Source organism: Lissotriton vulgaris, chromosome 2_1 (assembly GCF_964263255.1).
Source record: "Lissotriton vulgaris chromosome 2_1, aLisVul1.2, whole genome shotgun sequence".
In the NCBI taxonomy this organism is placed as follows: domain Eukaryota; kingdom Metazoa; phylum Chordata; class Amphibia; order Caudata; family Salamandridae; genus Lissotriton; species Lissotriton vulgaris.
In genome coordinates, this window is record NC_141687.1 from 509,027,047 (window position 1) to 509,052,727 (window position 25,681).

Here is a 25,681-nt window from a genome sequence, read left to right on the forward strand (position 1 = left end):
CATGTCATTCCAGTTTGGACTCCGCCATATTCAAATCAGTCTTGACCCTGCGCCCAATGGGAACAGTCCAGCCCAAACTGCCAGGCCAGGTCCTCCCTGGACTGGAAACAAGCATCCCAGGACTGGTTTTGGGCTTTCAGCCCTCATCAGTCAGGATAGCTTGACTCCAGTGTCATGGAGAGCACAGGACCCACGTCAGCATACCCGTCCACTCGGGGTGACAAATGCAAAAAGAACAATTGATGGACAGAATGCAGAACAATGTCATACACAGACCCCGGTACAGAGATCTGGGCCTAAATCCATCGTTTTTTTGCTCACCATGCCATTCCAGTTTGGACCCAGCCATATGCAAATCAGTCTTGACCCTGCACCCAATGGGAACAGCCCAGCCTGAACTGCCAGGCCAGGTCCTCCCTGGACTGGAAACAAGCATCCTAGGACCGGTTTTGGGCTTTCAGCCCTCATCAGTCAGGATAGCTTGACTCCAGTGTCATGGAAAGCACAGGACCCACGTCAGCATACCCGTCCCGCTTGGGGTGACAAATGCAAAAAGAACAATTGATGGACAGAATGCAGAACAATGTCATACACTCACCGAGTACAGAGATCTGGGCCTAAATCCATCGTTTTTTGCTCAACATGCCATTCCAGTTTGGATCCAGCCATATGCAAATCAGTCTTGACATGGCGCCCAATGGGAACAGTCCAGCCTGAACTGCCAGGCCAGGTCCTCCCTGGACTGGAAACAAGAATCCGACTTTCAATCCATCAATTGTGTGTCTGTTGCAGCGGAGAGGAGTGCGATGCAGCAGGTAATTTCTTTTTTTTATTGTGTCTCGACATCCGTCTACCCATGTGTATGTGTTTATACATCTATATTATGTGTATTATGTGTATTTGTTAAGTGTATATTTTTTTTTAACTCCCCCCAATGTGATTTGCCACCAACCGCCACTGCCCAATTGGAAGCGGTCCCATGGTAGTCATGATACTGTGGTACCTCATACGTAAAACCAATCTGTAGAATCTAGGTCAAGCTACGGTGGGCCACAGGCTGCTTTGCAACTGCTGTTTCTGTTTCCTTCATTGCATGCTAATAATAGGACTAGGAACCACTAATGACCAGTGCTTAATTTGAGATGGTGATTGCAGGTGGGGCACACCAGCGCTAATGTTTGGTGACTGGCACTTATTTTTCCTTATTGCACTTTGAAGTCCTTGATCCAGAGCAAGAGAGGAAAAACACATATGGGTGAAAGGAAGAAGAAGATAAAGATGGAAAAACTGTGACCTACCGAGAAAGCAAGTAAAGTACCTCCAAGAATGAGATAAAGAGGCAGAAAGAGTCTGGTGGTGGTGGATTTAAGAGGCTCAGGTGCAGTTCGGTGCTCCATCAGCCATGACCGGAAAATATGACCAGCTGGAGTCCAAAATTATCAATAGCCTCTATTTCAGGCTTAGATCTTGGGTGAATCTCAAAGGAGTTCACCCACTCCAAATACTGCTCAACTCTGCCCAGCCAAATGAATGTTCTTTTACTGGACACAATAACTACAGGAATGGGCTTTAGAAATCCAGTTTGACTGACTGATTAAAATAGAGATTGGTGAAATTGTGATTTCTATTTTCTGAGAAGATCATGTACAAATTCAATGCAAGGGCATTATTTGCGTTTAAAAGTCATGCGACATACAAACAAGAGACTTGTTTAAAAACATATTGTCCTTCGGCTGTGGTTTCACTTTTCCTGTGAGATGTTTTTCTGCTGTACTGTCTCCTGTGGGCAAAAATAATTGATAATTTTGCCCTTGCAAAATTTCATGTCCAGTGGCGTCGCTCCACTGCTCTCCGAGCAATGAAAAAAAATTTAAAAAAATGATAATGTAATGTTATCATTATTTTCTTTTCCCTACTGCAGTGGCTCCGTTGTTTCCTGGGGGAAGGCAGGGGGAGTAGTCGGGCACTCCAAGTGTGTATGGCATTTTGACCGGCCCTCTGGGTCCGAACAAACAGTCATGCGCACTTGCTATGTCCTCCATCAAGGCTGTATTTCAGCCTGGATGGAGAACATGCCCCAGGCTCCCAAGATTGGTCTGACAGCTGAACTATGGTGCTCAGACCAATCAGAACGTTGCATTGCAGTGTTGTCATTGGTCAGGGGATCTTGGGAGCCCGGGAGCTTCCTGCTGCCGGACTCCAGACAGGAAGAAGCCAAGAAAACAAAGATGATCGGAGGAGAGTCAGTGGCAACACCGGCTGTAGCCAGGTGTTTTTTTTCTATTTTATCTTTTTCATTTCCCCCGCCTACCCTCTTCCCTACCCTACCACCCAAGTCCAGTAGCATGCTCATGTCATTTTGCGAAATCTGCGCTAACATCATCATTTGAGAATTTCAGAAGATCACACAATCAATCAATCAATCAATCATAGCATTTATATAGCACACTACTCACCTGGAGGGTCTCAAGGCGCTTTGGGGGCGGGCGGGTCCGCTACTGCTCGAACAGCCAGGTCTTGAGCTGCTTCCTGAAGGCGAGGTGGTCTTGGGTCAGGCGGAGGTGGGTCGTGAGGGAGTTCCAGGTCTTGGCGGCCAGGTAGGAGAAGGACCTTCCTCCTGTGGTGGCTCTTTGGATGCGGGGGACGGCGGCGAGGGCGTGGCTGGTCGATCGGAGCTGGCGTGTGGGAGCGTAGAAGTTGAGGCGGCTGTTGAGGTAACTCGGGCCTTGGTTGTGTAGGGTTTATTTTATTCAAAAGTTAATGTAGACTATGATTTTGAGCCTTACAGAACTACTTTAAATATTTATTCTGCTGTATATGAGTGTGATATGGCAGAACTTATTATTCGCAGTGTGCACTAGGATTATCTCAAAGATCACACCTGCAATCTATGTGTCATGGATTATTACTTAGATTTTCAGTCACTGAATAGGTCATAGCAGAGATCATGATGAGCATCCATGTTGTGTTTAAACTGTTTTTCTATGCCCACACAAAAAATGTTGCTTCTGCTGACCTTCTCAAAAAATATAAGGGCTAGCGGTTTTACGCGCTGCCAGTAAAATAGTGGTAGAAGCTTGAGGACAGTATTTTTGCAAACAGTGTGGTGTTTTGCGAACCGACCTATATACGAATAGGTCAGTTCACAAAAAAAACAAATCCTTGAACTACTGCTCCTCTTGAATGAACTTTGTTGAATTCACATTTTTCAAAAAGATCACCACCTCCTTTGAGATGTTAGTAAAACATCAATATCTTGCAACTAAATTTTGTTTGCTAAAGAACAAGTTACTTACCTTCGGTAACAACTTAACTAGTAGAGACTATCTAGCCGCAGAGTCCTTACCTTGGAATTATCCCCAAGTGCCAAATTGGATGCAGACATTTTTGAGGAGCAGTACCCCTGAGTGTCAGTAGGTGGCGTTGTTCTGCTCTGCATGGTGTCATCGGCCGTGCCGGATGTGAGGTGCGTGGTGCCTATGTAGGCACCACCCCACCATGCTGTCAGTTTCTTTCTGTGATTTTCCATGCCAGGAGTGCAGAGCGACAAAGAACACTGACCACTTGAGTGGAAGACTAGGACCCTCAAGAAAAACAGCCTTGACCCTAGAAATCTTCGCAGAGCAGGGAGGATGTGTGGGTCACTAACGAATCTATGACTAGATAAAGTCTCTACCAGATAAGGCATTACAGAAGGTAAGTAACTTGTTCAGCTGATAGAGACTTCTAGCTGCAGATTCCTTACCTTAGAATAGATACCCAAACAATTCCCCCTCGGAGCTGGGTCTGCGAAACAAGTTCACACACTTAAAAGTCCTGCCGGATCGAATGGGCAAAGTGCTCATCCTGACAGACCTGACTGTCCAGGCAGTAGGGCTTGGTAAACATGTGTAGAGATGCCCACATTGCTGCCTGGCAGATGTCTAGGACTGGAACTTTGCATGCAAATGAAATGGTCGCAGCCTTGGCTCTGGTAGAATGAGTAAGCAAACCCTTAGGGGGTTGCCTTTGGGCCAGCGCGTAGCAGATTTTAGTACCGAGCGCGATCCATTGGGGTATGGTCCATTAGGGCACAACCTTCCCTTTCTTGGCTCTGACATACCCCACAAAGAGTTATTTGACCACCCAGAACTCTTTTGCGCAGTCAAGCTAGACCTCAGTTCCGGTTTTGGGGAGCCTCAGCTTTAGTACAGAACTAGGCGATATTTCACAGCTCCTTAACTGGCAGAAGGAGATCAACCAGAAGAATGTGAACTTGTGACGGTTTTAGGAGGGAGAGAACCCTTAGAATCCATAAGGAGGGAAGAGATGCCTCTGTCATGATGCAAATGATAAGCACTCTAGTGTGGAACCTCATTCGTGAAAATGGCATTACTGTTAAGGGCATGCTAAAAACAAAGTTTAGTGTTTTCCCCAAGTAAGTGACATATGCTTTTACCTTACTTGGCTATTCAATGGCTATAGTAGGTCACTGTATGTTTTAGAATACACCCTGTGTGGGAAATTTTCTTTGTCTGCAACGTCACCCTAGATTTTTGCCTATTGTTGCTGACCCCTTTTTGTTGGCTATAGGACTCTGTGTTCTTTACCCCTGCTAACCAGTGGTAAAGTGCTTGTGCCCACCCTTTCAAACATGTTGAAATTGGTATACACCTGATTTGCACCTTTAATTCACTTATAAGTCCCTAGTATATGGTACCATCTGTACCCAGGACAGTTAAATTAAATGCTACTAGCGGGCTTCAGCACTTACTAAAGTAAGAAACTTCCACTGCAGCCTGGGTATGCCATTTTAAAACTGTCATTTCGACTTGGAAAATCAAACCTTTTGCCAGGGCTAATCCTTCCCTTTAACTACCTTTAAGTCATCCCTAAGATAGATCTTAAAGGCCCATAGGGCAGGGTGCATGGTATTTAAAAAAGCATGACATGTAAATGTAATATTTTATAGGTCCTGGCAGTGAACCCCCCAAAGTCAGTTTGGGAGCAGCTAGAAATATGATCCAAGGACTCCGTTTAATAATAAATCCTGCAAAATTACTATTGTAAAAAATACACTTTTAGAAAGTTGTAAGCAAAAAAAAACAAAATGCTTTCCTGCAAGTGTAAAGCTTTCACCTGACCCCTGCAGTGAGATGTGTTTGCTCCCACAATGAAGGGCCCTGGGAGTAGGGAGGGGAACTCATCCCTTGACATGCTGTCCCTTGGAGGCTGTGCACAACAGGTTCCTGAGCTTCAAAGGATGTCTACTTTGTCAGTGGAAAATGAAGCTCACACCTAGGCCTGCATCCCTTTGTGTCTCTAGTCAAGCTGGAACCAAACCCACTGGGAGTAGAGGAACCAACCAGAACTGTTTTAGGGGCTGGACAGAGGCTTGGACCACACCCACAGGCTGGCACTGGGCACAAAAGTGGACCCCACAGACCTATCCTCAGAACACTCCTGAACCTGTGAAGAATCTATCTAAAGGAGGACTGCCCTGCTGTCTGAAAGCTGACTGGACCTGCTTGGCTTGAATCCAGGACCCCTGATGTGACACCCAAGTGCTCTTTGGTTGATTCCTGTATGAGCTACAGGGACACAACAAGCTTCTAGAGATGTCTTCCTTGCTACTGCCCAGCTGACCACTACCAACTGGACCTGCACTGGATCCTACTGCTGTTTTCTGTTGGAGTGAGTCCTAACCCTCAAGTGGTGTCACCCCAAGTCTTCGACTTTTGGCTAGACTTAAGATTGTTTTCATCCTGTTCATGCTGCAAAATCTGGGAGCTATAAACTTTTTGCCAACTTTCTTCATGGATAATTAACGGTGAATGGGCTTGCCGTCGTATCCGCAGCAGTCAACATTCTCATTGCTCTTCAAGAAAGCTAGAGTACCCAAACATCTTTACTTCAAGAACAAAAAAAGTTGTAATTCCAACCAAAGTTATCACGACAGCCAAGTGAAACAAATGAATGCTCAGCAATTATTGACTAGCAAACCCTGCACCTTTATAAAAGATAAAGAAGCAAGCTGTAAAATATTAAATCAGCAATTAAAATGGTATTGTGTCATCAAAGTAAATACACTGAAGAACAACAGGGGGTCTCTATTTCAAGCAACATGTCGTATTGTATCAGCAGTTTAACAAAAGAACTTCTTGATCTCATCATCAAAATCTAATTGGAACACTAATGGGACTATAATCATTCTCACACCTCTTTCTAACATGGAAACCGATGAAAAACCCATGAAAGTCAAAGGCTAAAGAGAGCTGGCTCAAACTCCACTCTCTGTGTACTCATTCTGTATGATTTTTAGTTCTGGTGTTAGAAAAGACCATTTGATTTTGATATTATGTACATTATATGCATAATTATAGAAGTTTTCGGCCAGCTGTCTTCATCCATTGGTATGTTGTTATGAAATTCACATGCACATTTTCTTCTACCTGCTACAGGATACAGCATGAGGCCAGCTCATTTTAGCCACTGGCTACCTTCACTGTGCGTGATGTTGCATCCGAAAACAAAGTAGTTCCCCTACGTGCCAGGTACTACTAGGACAATTTGTGTTTTGAGACCCCAAAAAAAACATTGTTTTACTTTTTACCAATGCATTTTTTTTTTTTAGATAGATGAGGCCTGGCAGCTTTCCCAACAAAGTTTTGCAAAAACCATGAAAAGACAAAACAAGCACTGATAAAGCCAAAAGGCTGACAGTCAATGCTAGATATTGGCTTTGCCAATGCTTGCTTTTGCTGTTTGTAGGAAGCCCTAAAGAAGGCTTTGAGATCAGTAATGTTCTTCCCGTTTACTAAAACTTAACTTATCTGTGACCACAGAGTTTGGCAGTAACTACTTCTTCTTGAATTAAAAAGGTACATTTAGTACATTTCACTCAGTCACTGAATCCAAGTATCTGACATAGCCAAATTAGGAGGATGGCCAAACAGGGTTTTTAAATTACCTGAAATTGAGGATGTTCTTCTGCACTACGGGATGCAGGTCCAGGCTCAGATAATTTCTGAATGAGTAATTTGTGTCTGATTTCTGCTGCTCCAACTCACACTGATGGGAAGCAGCAGCAGGAAAAGTACAGGGTGTTCTTCTCAGTCAAGCACATAAGGTTCAAGAAAAGATAGAAAATTAAGTATGCATATGGTTCTCTATAATGGTGCTCACCTGGCATGGGCCAATAAATCTCCTGAAGGTCTATGTAGAAGTCAATAATTTGCTAGTAAATAGGAGCATTAAGGCAAAAGACAGTTTTTTTAATGCATTGCAACCCTGCAATACATGAATAAGTCAATCACTGATGGCGCAACGACTACAATTAGAAAAAGTCAACGAATAAAGCATGAAACTAGGAAGGCGTGGAGTAGCTGTATGACTTTACCATCGTCTTGTCAAACCGAAAACCAAATAATTGATTAATAACACTTTTATGTTATATTGCTGGATAATGGCAACCACACAATATGTTTTAAAGTTAATCTACTACTTTAAAAAGGCATAACTAAGCCACTGTTTCAAACACCATAAAAGATAACAAGATTCCTTACCTGTCCAAGAACTTGCATGAAAGATGTTGTGACAGTTACCTGTGAAAACATTAAGCATAAGAGGACAATACTTATTTCATTTTGTTTATTAGTTCAGCGCAGACCTAGCAACAGTGCATTGCACACAGAATGCTACACACACACCACTCAGAGTCACACAGCTTTAAAAGGGGTGTTCAGACAGAGCGAAGCACATATATGTATGGAATAGCAGCAGTTTTCAGGAGATTATCACATACAATCTGAGTTTCTACTTGTACAACAATGTCAATCAACAGTATACATTGCATTATGGCTAGATGCTAACTCTCATCCACAATAAGAAACGTGTGGATATATTTCTCCATCCCAGCAGACCCCTGTCTCCACATTCCTAATCTGTTTTCACTAATGCATACACTCATTCACTTCCTTTCCTATAACATTATTATTGTAGGATGCTCTAGAAGGTAAAAGGTATCATATTTCCAGACAAAAATGGAGGCAGTATGGACTCTGTCCTAGCATTGAGGAGTTTTCAAACTCTTATAAACTATCCTATCAAAAACTACAGATAAAAATAGAAAGGGGTGGGAGCACACTGTTTCGCCTCCCAGCACAGTTCGCACCCTAGCATTATGGTAAATGCAGTTCATGGTACATGCTTACTTGAATATTTACTGGAGTATTCCACCAAAGTTGGTGCAGGTTACTGCTGTAAATCTCTAGACACGTGTGTATCAGTAAAGATATAAACTAATTTAATCTGGGGTTGCTGAGCAGGCTGCCACTATCCTTTCAGGTCTCAGTACCTCTCACAGGCGCATCCCCACAAGCTTGTCAACTCAATGGCTCAAGGGAGCCTTTTCAAACAGGAAGGGGTGGGAGCTAACTGCTTCGCCTCCCAGCACAGTTTGCCCCTTAGCATTATGGTAAATGCAGTTCATGGTGCATGGTTACTTGAATATTTACTGGAGTATTCCACCAAAGTTGGTGCAGGTTAGTGCTGTAAATCTCTAGAGACGTGATTCTGGATATCATCTGTCATCAGTAGAGATAAAAACAAATTTAATCTGGGGTTGCTGAGCAGCCTTTCAGGTCTCAGTACCTCTCACAGGCGCACAGGTGCATCCCCACAAGCTCTTCAGCTCAATGGCTCAAGGGAACCTTTTCAAACAGGAAGGGATGGGAGCACACTGCTTCGCCTCCCAGCACAGTTCGCCCCTTAACATTTTGGTAAATGCCGTTCATGGTACATGCTTACTTGAATAGTTACTAGGGTATTCCACCAAAGAAGGTGCAGTTTAGTGCTGTAAAACTTGCTGTTTGAAAAGGTTCCCTTGAGCCATTTAGTTGTGGAGATGCACCTGTGAGCCTGTGAGACGTACTGAGACGTGAAAGGATTGTGGCAGCCTGCTCAGCAACCCCAGATTAAATTCATTTTTATCTCTACTGATGACGGATGATATCCAGAAACACGTATCCAGAGATTTACAGCACTAACCTGCACCAACTTTGGTGGAATACTTCAGTAACTATTCATGTAAGCATGTACCATGAACTGCATTTACCATAATGCTAAGGGGCGAACTGTGCTGGGAGGTGAAGCAGTGTGCTCCCACCCCTTTCTGTTTGAAAAGGCTCTCTTGAGCCATTGAGCTGACAAGCTTGTGGAGATGCGCCTGTGAGAGGTACTGAGACCTGAAAGGATTGTGTCAGCCTGCTTAGCAACCCCAGATTACAATCGTTTTTTTTCTCAACTGATGGCGGATGATATCCAGAAACATGTGTCTAGAGATTTACAGCACTAACCTGGACCAACTTTGGTGGAATACTCAGGTAAAATTTCAAGTAAGCATGTACCATAATGGTAAGGGGCGAACTGTGCTGGGAGGTGAAGCAGTGTTCTACCACCCCTTTTTGTTACAAATAAAAATACTTAATAAGAATATCCAAGTAGCATAAGGGCTGCTCTGGATTCTTGTAGATTACATGAAGCTGCAATGTGGTGGAGATGAACACATTCTCACGTAAGGATCTCCTCCAGGTTGCAACACTAGCTGTCTTCTTCCTTTTGACTGCAGAGTCTTTGCTGTGGGCTAGGGGTCAGGAGAAGCATGGTTGAGAGAGAAGCATGTCTGAGAGAGCAAATGGGACCAGGCAATAGGCAGTCTGCAAATGTCATCAAATGACCTTTTAACATTGGGGTCGCTAGAGGGCGCACTGCGGGATGGCTGGCTGAAAAGACAGCTTCGCCGGACGGACTACAATTTGTGCTTTTAAACACGATGCAAGCAACCGATTTTAATGCTAAATGGTGAAATCGACAGGCGGAATGTGCAAGAGAGACAGAGGCAGCGATTACGCAGCATAAAACTAGTCCAGTGCAAAGAAATATAACTTTTGAGGATCGGAAAGCGAATCGACCGGGTAAGATGGCGCCAGCGAGATAACTGAAGCGATCCTAACGATGCCGGAGAACGAGTGAATATTTTTAAAGGTAAGTGCATGAACGCGGAGAGCAGTGCAACTGCTGATAATGCCATCATAAGAAGTATATGCCCGCAAGACCAACAAACGAGTACACACAGGCTGGCGTATTTACTGAAAGCCGAGTAACAAAATGGCGGCTCCCATAACATTATAATGATGAATTTGCTGAGGGCGAGATGACCGCTGCTTTCCCCAGGTGCCATCCGCAAATATCGCTGACATAGGGAGTCCAACACCTGGCAAATAGGAGCTCATAGCGCATATCACCACAAGGGATGACCAGATAGACCCAGCACACAGCGCTCACGAAATAACTGAAGCGCTCCTACTGATGCCAGCGGATGAACAAATATTTTAAAAAGTGTGTGCTCAAAAGCGTAAAGCAGCGCAACTGCGGATACCGCCACTGCGCAAGTTACATGCATGTAATACCCGCAAATACACACACGGTGACTGGCGCCTTTATCGGATGATCAAGCAACAAAATGGCGGCTCCCATAACGTTGCTGCAGATAAACGCAACTCTCCCTGGCTGCCAGTTAAACATGTCGCTATCACAAAGAAGCTGAATATTGACAAGAAGAAACATATAGCGCACACCATCATAGATGACTTTCAGATGGATCAGACATTTAGCGATCATGGAGTAACCTGTGGCAGTCAAAGACCAGCAAAACCATCCTCTGCGGTGCCATTCTGCCAATTTAGACACTAGCACTGACACGGGACCGCACGACGCACGCAGCTAGCACCATATATCTGCAATGAAAGGTGAATGCGCTTTCGGACTCGCATAGAGGGCATAAGAGTCAGCCACCGGGACCCTGAATTGACTGAGACGAACGTGTGTTGTGCGCGCACTGCCATTTTGTACAAGAGAGCATCATGGCCTAACATGTTGGAAGAACTAGCTGTTAGCTGCCACTACATCCTAAGGTGGTGAAATCTAGCTTCTATGCTTTATTGACATATAGGCAAAACTGCATAGGGAAACAACATTCATGGCCTGGATCACCACTGCTACATACTCATAACGTTCTGGTGCATAGAATTTTGACCATTGTAAAGCGCCATCATCCCGCTCCTGAGTACTGGACGCACAACTCTGCTACACCAGAACTCACATGAGGATAAACACTGAGCACCTGGATCATCTGCATGCTGGGATGACACCGGCTGGAGTCCACCTGAGAGTTACTATATTCTACACAGTGCAAACGCATCAGCAAGGCGCGGGGGCCTACTATTTTGAACCACCAGACACCGCAAACTTGGGAAGGCCCCGCTACTGCACGATGGGGAAACCGGAAAAACAACAGCAGAAACTCACATTTGAACCACGCAGGTCGACAAGAGGTCCTACATCCCATTCGGACACAGAGGTAGAGACAGACAGCGCGTCAGAAAATGGTATAGAATCCATCCTGAAAGCAATCCAAGCAAGCCTCCAGGACATTAATGGCAAGTTGGAACACCTCACCTGTCGTATTGGCACTATGGCGGCGAAAATGGATCGGCAGGGTGAATGACTGGATGACGCTGAAAATCGACTATCAGCAGTGGAGGACGAAGCACATACCAGCACATCCAAGTGTACTGGCTTTGAAAAAGTATTGGATGTGATCAGAAACAAGGCAGAAGATTTGGAGGCTAGATCACGTCGCAACAATGTACGAATCGCAGGTATCCTGGAATCCACAAATACGGGTCGCATGGAGACGTATGTAGAGGAACTATGTCACACCTTGTTTGGCAAAGAGCAACTGTCGCCAATATTTATAGTGGAGAGAGCCCATAGGTCACTGGCACCTCATCAACCACCGGGCGCTCCGCTCAGACCTGTAGTGGCTCGCATTTTAAACTATCGAGACCGGGATGGAATATTGCGGATGGCGAGGGAGAAGAAAAAACTCAGCTACCAAGGCAATCAATTAGAATTTTATCCTGACTACACATTGGCAGTACAACAGGCTCGTAAAGAATTTGCAAAGGAAAAATTACGTAGCATGCAGGTGGAATACGCAATGTTGTATCCAGCACGATTGAAAATCACCTGGGATGGAAAACCGAAGATTCTCTCCATGCCGAAGGCAGCAAACAACTTCATTAAGAAAATAAATAATCAACGAAAGGAGCGCAGACAACAGGACAAGGAGCAGGAAGCAGACTGAGTAATGGCTGGAGAGAGGCTCCAGACATTATGACTGTCTACTGAATATGACTGCTAACCAGCATTTGGTAATTATGTGCACACCTCCAACTGCGTGATTCGTCATGTAGATTTCACCCTTCAAGAGGTAAGTTTGACATTTAAGCCAATATGCGAACTGAAATTGTATGATTCAGTCTACAATTCTGAAACAAGACTGGCTAGATATGAAGCACGAAGGGCACAAACTGATAAGCCAGGGAACCAAGACTCTGCCAATTGGGAATAGAAGGCAATTGCATTTGTAAAGATGAGGTCATGCAGAGTGACGACTCCCTCTTTATGTGCCAGGAAACCAATGGGATCTAAGGTCCATTAGAAATGTTTTCCATACAGTGGCAAGGATGCTGTAATCAGTCTGGATATGTTAGATGCATGTATACAATAGCTTGGAGGATGACGGTAGACAAATGCTGGTGGAATGCAGAAACCTCAGGGACTCGGAACAGGGAGGCCGCTTCAGGATATTAGGATTTGTAGGAATATGCGGCAACGTCCTGATGGGGTTACATACTGTCTAAACTTAAAACGATGTAGTAGATTGCCCTCAGCGACAGTACCGAAAATGTCAAGTCTATCATCCAGATATGCGAGGATGGAGTACTGTAGGGTTGATGCCGGAAAGTCATAGTATGAAGCTGTTCTTCAATACGAGACGTTATGATTAATGCGATGGTCAGTCGTGATGTGTAGCACATGTCACAGTTAAATCAAATTATATTGCTGAGAATGGCGTAAAGGTTGTTTCCTGATAAGTTAATCCGTCCACATCCAATAGTTTGGATGGAGATGTGCATCCTAGGCGGACACTTACATGGGTGTTCCCCACACAAGTTATGTACTATTGGGGTGTTAAAAATAGGGTATGGCTCCAGCAGGATTGGGCTGCTGTTGTGGGAGGGGGGTGGAGTATTTAAATCTACTTACATGGAACATACGGGGGTTCGCTAATCCGAAGAAAATAAGACAAATATTTGCATGTCTAGACAGATGGCACATAGATATTGTGTTATTCTAGGAAACGCACAACGCCCCGCATTTACACACACAGGTAGGCCGACGTTGGGCGGAATCTGTTCATAACTCCAAGTACTCTTCTTATTCCAGGGGGGTCACGATCTTAGGGAAAAAAGGAACGAATTTCAAAATTGAGAATGCAGTGCTGGACGATCAAGGTCGCCATATCATAGTTAAGGGAATACTACGCGGGCAGCGGCTGACACTTGTTAATACATACGGCCCAAACACTGATGCACCGGAATTTTACCATGAGATCTGGCAACACTTACATAGGGAGCCAGATAGAATTTTACTTTGGGGTGGGGATCTAAATCTAAATCTAGAGCTCGACGATCACTTGGACAGATCGGGCAGAACCACCGAACCACACAGAAAAGCATGAGCAAAAGTACTCGACATTATGACGGAAATGCAACTCCAAGACATTTGGAGGACGCGCAATCCAGGTGTTAGTGAAGCGACAAACGCATCAGCAGCACATGGCAGCTGGTCTCGCATTGATTATTGGCTAAGCTCCAGGGATGTGCTACTATGGGCTATGAGCATAAAACACATGCCAAAAACTCTTTCGGACCATAACCCCATTAAACTATCCCTCCAGATACCCAATTACACACCACCTCCTTATAGTTTGAGATTTAATGCTACTGTGCTTACAGACTCGGTTTATGCAGACACCATAGAGCAGGCATCAAAGAATATTTCCAGTTGAATGAACACTCCACGTATAATGCGTGCCTCCTGTGGGAGGCCTTCAAAGCCACACTGCGAGGGGTCTGTATGAGCACTACGGTGGGGATTCTGTGAGATATCAGAACGCAGCTAACACGGTGTGAGGCAAAACTTCATTCGCTGGGACATCAATATGAAAGAACACAAAACCCTTCAATTCTTAGTGAACTTAGGCAAACACTTACGGAGCACCAATCCTTTGCAAAAGATGAGGTTAAATATATACATAAACGCCCCATAGCTATATTATACGGAGAGGGAGGACGCCCTGACTGGGTACTAGCATCGAAAATTTGTGAAGGCCGCAAATCCCAAACTGTACTGCAGATACGGGATGAAGATTTAGACTGGAAAAAAACTTCTATTCTGCCCCTCCTGAAGAAACCCAATCTTGATACAAAAGACCCGAACAATTACAGACCTATATCTAGACTCACTGTACCTGCTAAAATTATTGATAAAAATGTAAATATGCAGCTTAGCCAATTTCTGGAGTCCACTCAAGCCCTGGACCAAACACAATATGGCTTTCGAGGGGGCCACAGTACTGAAGCTGCCCTTTTGAAATCTACAGAAGAGATAAGGACTGCTCTAGATCTTGGTGGTAAGGCGGCCCTGATCCTGTTAGATCTCTCTGCAGCATTCGATACAGTCCATCACATTTTGTTGATGGACCGGCTGCAGGAGATCGGGGTAAAGGGCTCAGCCTGGAGACTCTTAAGATCATTTTTGTCGAACAGGACTCAGCAGGTGGCGTTGGGGGAATTTGTATCTAAACCTTTTTCATTACCATGTGGGGTCCCTCAGGGATACTCACTGAGTTCGACACTATTTAATATTTGTGTGTCCTCCCTCGCACCCCTTATTCAGTCTTTTGGGTTTAGTCTGACTAGTTAAGCAGATGATACCCAAATAGTGGTGTCTCTCCTTCCAGCTGAATTAAAAAGTACGGCAGTCCATTTTAAAGATTGTATGAATGCAGTGGGGACATGAATGGCCCAAAACTGCCTTAAGTTAAACTCCAGTAAGACGGAGGTGGTATGCTTTGGGAATGATCCCAATTTCTGGACGCCAGAATGGTGGCCAGATACCCTGGGTCCTCTTCCCGCACCCAATAGGAAGGGGTAAAAATCTTGGGGTGTGCATAGATCAGAATCTTAATTTCAAAGACCAGGTTAATTCAGTGGCTTCTGCCACGTCTTTCGCCCTTAGGTCCTGCAAGAAAATTCTGCCTTTGCTACCGATTGAATGTCGTAAAACAGTGATCACAGCTTTCACTATGTCGAGGCTGGATTACTGTAACAGTTTGTTCTTTAATATTCAGGAAGGTTCATTGCAGAAGATGCACCTCTTACAGAACACAACTGCTGTTGGGCACTCCTAAATATGCTCCAACAGCGGAAGAGATTCGAAGACTACACTGGCTGCCATTCAGGAAGCGTACTATGTTCAAGGCGATGTGCCTGGTCCATAAGGCTCTTTCTGGAGTAGGGTCGGCCTATTTAAAAGAACAACTTTTTTGGTACACGCCAAGTAGATTACTACGTTCATCTGATGCTAAACTGGTTTATGTGCCATTTGTTAGAAAGGCCACGTGGGGTGGAAAAAACTTTGTGGCAAATGCAGCCAAAGCATGGAACAAGCTTCCCCATAGGCTTAGAGGTATACCGAGACTCTTTACCTTTCGCAAGGTTTTAAAAACTTGGCTGTTTACGGAATAGTTTACTAAGTATCATGACACCAGTTGGACCCTTTGGAATGATTTCACATAACGCCAGGACACCCATGGGTAACAGTGCGCTCAATAAATGCTATAAATAAATAAATAAATAAGATGGGACAGTAAGCACAGACCCAATGGTCATTATGCAGGGATTTGTACGAACATATGGTAAATTATATAAATCACAATCGATTGCCTCGTCAACTGAAATACTCTGCTACCTAGAAGATGTAGCCATTGCGTTGCTTTCAGATTCTCAAAGAGCCCATGTATCACTCCCAATCACTGTGGAGGTAGTTACAGAGGTGAACCAATCGTTACCAAATGGCAAAGCCCCAGGCCCAGACGGGTTCATATGTGAGTTTTACAAAGCCTATAGAGACATATTAGCACCACATATTGTCGCGATGTTTGGTGAAGCCTTTGAAGAAAACATTCTCCCACCCACGTTACGAGAAGCGATGATAATAGCGCTTCTTAAACCTGCGAAAGACCCTGAATTGTGTGACTCGTACCGTCCCCTATCGTTAATAAATGTAGATTCCAAGATTCTGGCCAAAATACTCGCTACACGGTTGCAACCACTTATGAAAAATGTGGTCCTCCCGGACCAATCTGGTTTTATACCATCTAGAGCTACCACACATATCACCAGAACACTGTTTGCAGTCTCTAATTATCTGATCCTGAACAGGAAGGCGGTCATGCTAGATGCCGCCAAGGCTTTTGACTCTATCGAACGGTCCTACTTAATCACAGTGCTCCATAGGATGGGCTTCCCTCCGATGTTCATACAATGGATACAATTGCTATACCCACAACCAGTGGCGAGAGTTAGAGTGAATGGTTATATTTCAGAGGCATTTAATATAGAACGCGGGACGAGGCAGGGATGTCCTCTATCCCCTTTACTGGTTTCCCTCACCCTCGAGCCACTCGCTTGTAAGGTCAGGCAGAATCACCACCCCTCCGCACTGCAATTCCCAAGTCGTCCCCTACATATCTCACTTTATGCTGACGACATGTTGCTATATGTCCGAGATCCGGAACAGCAGCATCTGGACCCGCTGTGAGAACATACATTAAATTTGGGGGGCACTCGGGACTCCACATAAATTGGGATAAATCATCCATTATCCCACTAACAGACACTACCATGCCGCACACGACAGAATTTCCATTGGAGTGGCAGACAGATCCCATTCGATACTTAGGGGTGTGGTTCCACAGCGATCCCGATTTGGTCTTCAGAACAAACTACGGTAGAGCAATTGATGCGCTGGAAGATAAAGTTAAAAGATGGATACAACTCCCACTATCACTCGCTGACCGGATAGCGATAGTACAGATAGTAATGCTTCCCAAACTACTATACTTATTCAATAACATTCCCATTCAGCCGTCCAGGGAAGTATTCAAACGAATAACATCAATAGTACTAAAATTGATATGGGCAGGCAAACAGGCGCAGGTCGACTTGAATACTCTGACCCTACCTTACTCCAAAGGGGGTTTGGGTGTACCAGACTTTTTACTATACTACTTATGTGCCCAAGCGCAGTATGCAACCTACTGGTATCACAACATTCCATACATGACACACACAGTTACTGAGAAAGGGGACGCTCTGCCAATACCTTTTGACTGCAATAATCACACATCGCCGACCACCGTTGCATGACAGAGACATCAACACAATTGATGCTACCAATGCAGCGTGGCGCCAATTGGGCCAACTAGCACACAAGCTGCCGCTCTATGCCCCGGCTCTGCCACTGCATCATCATCCTGACTTATCAGTAACCGGTAAAGATGTGGGTATGGGTCTGCTACGACAGGTGGGAATGGAAACAATGGGTGACCTATATCGTAACGGAGTATTCACAATAACTCAGGACTTAGCGTACATACAGAATCAAACATTGCTATTCCGTTTCACTTTCCACAGACTACAAAGGGCGATCAAGCAGCTATACCCCAATTACCCAAATGAGCCACCGCACTTAAATACACTGCAGCTCATTCTGACTTCACAAAACACCAAACACTTGGTCTCCCGTTTATATACGGTGGCAAAAGCTGAAATAAACCGCACTACATCCAGGGCAATGGAAAGGTGGAATGCTGTGTTGGAGTCTCCCCTCACGGAGAGGGATTGGGAAACTACTTGCACCATGATCCAAATGCTTACGCCTAATGGCAATTAGCGAATCATACATTTGAAATATTTACATCAGGCATATTATACACCTGTGCGACTTCATAAGTGTGGTTTGAGAGCAGAGGCGAAGTGTACACGATGCGGTTTCGAACAGGCAGACTTCATCCACTTGGCATGGTACTGTGCGAAAATTCATACATACTGGGTGGAAGTCACGTCAACACTGTCAGAAATGGTGGGAAGTGATATTGAATGTAACATCCCTGTGTGTCTCCTAGGGCTCTTAGACGGAGTCCGAGCTGTGAAACGAAAGTACTGTATGGTGGCATTATTGTTAGCCAAACGTAGGATTTCCATGTGCTGGGAAAGCTAAAATGTGCCAACTACCAAACAATGGCTATGTGATATGACTCATTGTCAAGATACATTAAGAACGTACGAAGAAGAACTACCTGCTCGTTCTAGACCAAAGGACTATTGGAAGTATTTAACGGATTATTTAAGTAAACATACTGCTCATTAATGAGATTGATGAATTGTATTCCCCTCCAGACCCCACCTTCATTGTTGTGACGTGTGTAGGAGCAGAAACTGTATAATTATAATGTATTATTAATTGGACGATGAATGCGGTAGTGGAATGGTCTGTTTGGGTTTCTATCTGTTGTTTAAATACAACTTTGTTGTACTTTTTCTTTGAAATGATAATAAAAAGATTTTTTTTTAAAACGACCTTTTAACATTAAGCCCCTTATCAAGTTTCCCAAGTGGTGCGAACGTAATGGAGATAGCTTAAGGGGCTATACCTGCCAAAGATTCAGCCTTCTCCACCTTCCCTTCCACCTTTGACTTTTAAACTAATTTCTGCAGCAAATGAAGAAACACAAAAACCCTGCAAACATCAGAGGTTTGGCAGCAAACTTAGCAAAATCAGTGAAAAATGTGTGTAGTAGATTCATCCTTCCCTACAACTACTGTATTACAATTTTACAGAAATAAAAAAATGAATTAATATTAGTCACTGATATTTACAAGGGCTGCATCCAAATCCATAGTTTTTTTGATTTGCCCGTCATGACCATTTCAGGTGACAACTAGCCATAGGGAAAAGGTCCTGTGCTCACTGTACAACAGGACAAGGGGACTGACCTGTCAATTCAGCGTAGACTGTTCCTACCAAGGCTGACTTGTCCATAGCTGGCTCCTGTCTGAGGAGGTATGGTGTCCAAAAAAAGGATGGACTGGGATGCGGCCCCAATTAATTCTCAGTGGCTAAGACTAATCCAAGCATTCTACTCTTCACGTTTTTTGTTTTCCTCTGTGCATCACCATACATTCGACACCCTAAGTGCAACAGATATGCACAGATGTGGGTCCCATCCTCACCATAACACAGTACTCGAACTGTGCCTGACTTGTGAAGCTTAATTAGGACAAAAGGAATAGGAATAGGAATAGGAATAGGATGTACATTTGAATAGCGCGAATTGCTGCCCGGAGGCGTCCAAGCGCTAGGAGAACCGAATACCTACAGCAGGCTTAGAAGGAGAATTAGGGATGAGATTAGCTAGACTGAGTGAAATAAATGGGTCTTTAGTTGTCTGAGGAAGGTTGAGAAGTTAGAATTAGCTCTAAGGAGCAGTGGGAGGGCGTTCCAGGCTCTAGCACCGTTGTAGGAGAAGGTCCTGCCTCCGGATCTGGATCTTTTTATTTTGGGGGTTTTTGCAAGAAATGTTTGACTGGAGCGGAGGCTTCTGTTGGGCACATAATGGGTGATTAAGTCTTGGGTAATTTTAGGGCCAGTGTTCCAGAAGGCCTGGTGTGCAGTGCACATGGCTTTAAACAGGACCCTCTGTCGCACCGGTAGCCAGTGGAGGGTAATCAGGCCTGCTCTCACTGACTGTCTGCGGGGAAGGTCTAATGGAATGTGTGCTGCGCAATTTTGAACTATCTGGAGCCTTCTGAGGGTGGATTCGGGGGCACCAAGATAAAGTATGTTGTTAAAGTCGAGTCGCGATTGAATTAAGCCTTGAATGGCAGTTTGTTTGGCATCCCAGGGAAGGAGGGGGAGGATTCTTTTCAGCATTTTCATGATGCCAAAGCAGGTGGCCGAAAGTTTTGCGGACTGCGTATTGAAGGACAGGGATCTGTCCAGCCACACTCCGAGGCTTTTGATGCTGTTTTTGGGAGTAGGTGGGGGGCCCAGGCTGGGTGGCCATAAAGAGGGGGGGATGCTGGGGTCTGGGGAGCCCAGGAGCATGAGGTTGCTTGCGGTCCTCTTCACAGGGTACCTAGCCTGGCAGTTCGGGCTGGACTGTTCATACTGGGGCAGGGTCAAGGCTGATTTGCATATCGCTGATCCCCTACTGAGATGACATGGTGGGCAAAAAAATAACGGACTGCGATGATGCACTGAGTAGTTACCAGTGGCTGAGACTCATTCAAGCATTCCATCACTTTTTTGTTTCCCTCAGTGCAAGCAAACAGACAGACAGGCATTGGGCTCACATTGACTGGGTGCTATGGGCAAACCAAAAGGGGGTCTGGTTTGGTCGGCAAAAGAGGAAATGCCCACCAACGTATATGTAGGAGCGACACGGTCAATCGTCTGATGCAAGCTTGGTAGAGAATTATGAAGAACAGTCACTGGCACCTTTATCCTTCACTCCTCATGCCACTTCATCATAGTCCCGCATTTACTCTGGCCCTGTCTTGGCGAACTTTGAGAAATGGAAGGCAGGGATTGCAGAATACACCTTAAGGCTCGGGGCTGGGGTCAAGTGGGTTTTAGGTACTTTGATAATTGTCCTTTGAGAGATAAGACTAGTGTAGAGCAGCTGATAATATGGGTATGAGAGAAGCAACACACTTTCAAAAGCTTTTGAAAACAGGGTGATGGGTGCATACTGCCCAGATTTGAAAGGCTATACATGGGTAAATAGGAAAATTCTTTAGATAAGGATATTGAACTACATAGTTGCTGGTCATGCCCAAACCTGAAACATGTTTGGAAGGAAATGTAAGGCCACATGATCCACTTTGTTGATACTGGAGTTGAACAATATGTACTGGAATGTCTTTCCACAATATATTTTTACTATCCCACATGCTACTAGCAGCAAGATTGGAGACAGCAGGTATGTGGAAAAAGATGGATCGGCCAAACCAGTTACATGACAGTAAGGATTTGAGGTAATCTAGTGATGGCACTGATATTGTATATAGACTAACTATGACCAGGTGAGGAATGCCATCCCAGCATTGCAATGCCCATTAATACTGAGGACCCTGACACTCCACTGGAAATAGTGATTTGTGTTCACAGAGTATACAAAAAAGATATCTGGCGCATGGACTTTAATATCATTAGTCTACATGGCATGGCTATAGTATGCACATGTGGGTAATGTGGGTGTTAATTCTTGTTATGGAAGAGTTATTTTAAGGGGTGGTCGAGTCCTTTGCATATACTTTTAGCTTTTTAAAATGCAGACAATTCGGTCCCAGTGTTATTGTTTTAATGATGTATGTGTTCATGCCTTATTTGTTTAAAAAACACAATAAAAGGTACTGAATAAAAAAATTCCTTCTACGAGACTTTCCGGGAAGAAACTGTTATCTTGTCCCAAATGTGATTTACTCTTTCCAGGGTTGGCTAGGAGCCTTTTTGTCCCCACCATGTCCAAAATCGCCCCTTCAAACTGTTTGCACTGGGAAAGGATTAGAAAAGATTTTCCAATATTCAAAGAAAAAACAAGGTAATACAAAAGATGACATGATTACTGCAGCTGGCTTGCTGTGCTCTTGAGAGAGGTTACCTTGATCAATCAATCGTCGAGTTATCAAGATGTGAATTTGTTTTTGTGCAGATGGACTCAGGTCTGAAGGTCACAGTTCAGGTTCCAGGGAGACAGCTTGGCCAGATAGAACATCTATCATCACCCACACAAGCACATGCTGTAAAGGGAAGTGCCAGTGAGCGAGTAGAGAAGGTGCCAAAAATCAAATGAATCAGACAGTGGTCAGCAGTATGTCCCAGAATTTTTTCCAATGGAATTGACTAATGGACAATAAGGAACACATATCTGCGATATTCTGTTACATTGAGAAGTAGTGAAGAAGCAATCCCAACAGGGAAAATAACAAAATGAAGAAATTAAAAAAGGATCTTCTCTGATTAAAGGATCTCAACTGTATAATCCCTGAACTAAATCCTTACAAGCGTGCCTACAGTATCCATGAGGCTTAACCTGCTCTGTCAGAGTCCTGAAAAGGGTACTAACGCTCCCTATAACAAGCAAGAAAATAATATGTGGCCCTTCAATTCAGGGTATTAAGTAGGCAAAAATCAAGGGAAAAAAAAGAGAAGGTAAAGCAGGAATTGGGAGACAAGATCTAATAAGGAAAACTCCAGTTTTCACACAGAAACTGTGCGCAAAGAGAAAATGTTTCTTTGCCCTTTAGAGGCAGGTGGCTTCATTGTTAACACCTAGAAGGCATGGCTTCCCTTGGGGTTGGTGCATTTTGCTTGGGTAACTGATGCACATGACTCTCACTACTGAGTCCACAAGGCCAGTGACATCAAAAGGAAACAGGATCTAAACTGGGCCATAGCTGGAGTCCTATCCACAAACTCAATAACACATACTGCATCAATCCCACACTCCACAGCCAGAAGCCAACACAGAAGAAGCCTGCGCTTGAGCCAAGCCACACTGCTGGTGCTCACCAGAGCGGGAGAGCAGCCCCTGATCTGGAGAGAGTTTGCACGTTTATCATGGCACATATTGTAACTCTATTAGCAATGCAAAATGAGCTACGCAAGATCATGGCTCCATGGCAGATTTTATCATATAGGATCAATTAGCGGCCTGTGATATTCTTTACGATGCAATCCTTGTACCATACTTGTATGGCTTCAGTATCACAAGCCAGTCACTAGGCTGAACTTCCTTTCTGACCGAGCAATTTCAAACCATCATCTTAGGCCAGTTCTTTTCCATAGACAAGCACCTCCTCTGAGGGGTTCTTCAGGGCTCTTCGTTGAGCCCTACACTTTTCAATCTTAATTGTTTGCCTTTGGCCACACTGTAGAGATCATCTGTGCAGTCCTTCATGTTCTACATTGATGAAACTAAACTGGCCCCAAGTTCAGAAACGCCTGGATGCTCTTTTTCCAAGCCAGCTGTGGTTCTCTGCTATAAGCTGTCAGGCTACTACAGAGCTGAAATCCCTGAAAACCTGGCTCTTATAGTTTTTAAGATCACTCTGCCTACTGCTCGCTTTCTTCAGAAACCTTAGCTCAAGGACAACTTTGGGTATTTGCAGGATGAATAAACAAGGCTAATGCTGTTAACTAATCAAACCTCAGCAGTTGCACCAGAGTCTGTGGGCGGTGTACTGGGAAATAGAAAAGAGGGAATTAAACTGACTGGAGTCTCTTGAGGCTTTCAACTTTGTACTCAGGATAATCCATAATGGAGTGTCAGGGAACAATTGAGGACAGCATAAAGGCAAATCCTACCACTGCGATGGGTGTAGCATTTCCTCCAGCTGCTCCTAGTCTGAAAAATGTCATTAATTTGTCCACCATATAGTTGACTATTGTTAGACCTGGCATCATTGGCGTGGGTCTCCCTTCCATTTTTTGCTGGTGCCTCTTATGTTTTGTGCTGGTTTTAGATGCTTTTGGACACTGTGCCACTGCTGTTCAGTGCCACAGTGCAAGCGCTCTCTATGGTAAATTGACATATGAATTAGTGACTCCATGATTGGCTTGTTTGGTTTGCTTGTCAGACCCTAGTACAGTGCACTGCGTGTGCCCATGGCTTGTAAATCAAATGCTGCTGATGGGTTTGCAGCACTGATTGTGCCACCCACCGGAGCAGCTTGTAAGGTGTGTCTCAGGTCTGCCGTTGCAGAGTCTTTGTGCAGTCTGGTACTGCCATGTTGACTGGGCAAGTGCACCCACTTGACAGTCCCTAAACCTTCCCTTTTATACTTATTAGTCACCCCTAAGGTAGGCCAAAGGGCAGGGTGCATTGTAGGTAAAAGGTAGGACATGCCCTGGTGTGTGTGGCATGTCCTGATAGTGAATTTCAGCCATTTTCGTTTTTCACTATTGCAAGGCTACCTATTCCCCATAGGCTGTAATGGGCAGTTTGATTATAACATCTTATAATCCTAACTGACTCAGGGAACTAGGTAGAAATTAGAGTTTAGTGTGCCTGAACTCTGAATGATATAATACAACTTTTAGTGAAGTTGGTTTTAACATTCTCTGTTTGAAAATACAACTTTTAAAGAGTATAGGTATTCTCTTGCCTAACTATCCAAGTCTGTCTGCTAGGTTGTGTATACCTTGTCTGGAGTTTGAGTGACAGGGGCTGGGGGTTTCCAGGAGACAGGGCGAGTCAGCACAGGGCTGAATAGACCCATCTGCATGTAGAGTGAGGGGAGGTGAATAGTGCTGTGCCTGCCTTCCACAATGCTGGCTTCATCTCCTGTGGTGCGTCTGATGTCCCTGACCTACACTGTCAAAGGAAGAGAAGGAGTATTGTAAACAAAGTGCTCCAGGACTGACCAGAACTGGTTTGGGTTAGATACAGACACTCTCTGCCTTCAGAGACAAAGGATTTTGGTGTATAAAAGAGGGGAACCAGACCCCAGAACTTTAGATCACTTCCGGGAATCATGACGAATCTGTGTTGAGGAGAAGAACCAAGAAGTTGAAGGAGGAGACGACCCCTGTGCTGTTTGTTTGGGGGTTGGCCTGCAGTGGTTGCTTCATTGCCAAGGAAAGGGGAAGAGGACTGAGAGTGCTTTTCATCAACTTGAAGAAGAATCTCCAAGGGCTTGAACTTGAGCTTGCCTCCTGCCTGAAGTCTCAGGAATACAAGACTTCACCAACCAGCTCCCCCCTGAATTCCCTTGCTGGGAATTGAAGTGCCTGCTGTTGTGCTGGGCCTTCTGAGAGACTGTGTGTCGCTGGGAGCTGGAAGCACGACGCAACAACAAGAAGCGTGTCGCCGCCACAACAGCTGTCGTCGCATCGCAGAAGTAGCGAGCGGCAGCTGCCGCAGTCATCATCGCATTGCCGAAGCGCGGCGCATCACCGGAGAAGGGTGTTGCAGGCCCTGTCACAGCTCCAAAGATCATCAAGTCACCGCACGGACGTTGGGCGTGCACGCATCGCATGAACATTGTCGCACCGTTACGCCATTGTGTTGCATCGCACCGGAAAAGAGTATCGCATTGAGATGCCATCTTATAGCATCATATTGGAGAGCAGAAAGAAACCAACGCATCACCACCCACACAGTAAGGAAGCGAGCATCAACTCCTCTGCGCAGCAGTAAGGAACCAACGCATCACCTTCCCTGCTACCCTTTTGTTTTCTTTGTGTTACGCATTCAAGGTACATTGAGAGTAAAGTGTCGCATTTACAACTTGAAAGAACTGAGATATTTTTTTTACTATTTTACAGTTTTTTTTTTTAGTACAGTAATGTGGATTTTTTCTCGTTGGTCTCGTGTTAAGTCTATATAGAAATACTTATTTTTATAATACAACCTGTGTGGTGTCCATCTGTAGTGATGTCACTGTATTACTGTATGTGTACACACAGGCTTAACACACTGCCTCTGAGATATGCTTGCCTGCTCGTGCCAAGCTACCAAGGGGGTGAGAAGTGGTTATTTCAGGAGTGTAGCCCCTTGCCCTGACTAGACGCAAGGGTCCCTATGAGGTCAAGGGTACCTACGTCGGCCAACTAGAGACCCCCAAATATAACAACTATCCCAACAAGGGAATGCTTCTGG

The 25,681-nt window shown here is 44.7% G+C and overlaps 1 protein-coding gene across 1 annotated transcript in view; it reads right to left on the bottom strand.

The window, feature by feature from the left end:
* The window catches only part of PGAP1 (post-GPI attachment to proteins inositol deacylase 1), an 868,977-nt gene that overhangs the window by 281,784 nt on the left and 561,512 nt on the right, over positions 1 to 25,681 (bottom strand). The window contains exon 19 of the mRNA XM_086955415.1: positions 7,545 to 7,583. Coding sequence (XP_086811541.1) covers positions 7,545 to 7,583 — 39 coding nt within the window. The remainder of the gene's footprint in view (positions 1 to 7,544; positions 7,584 to 25,681) is intronic.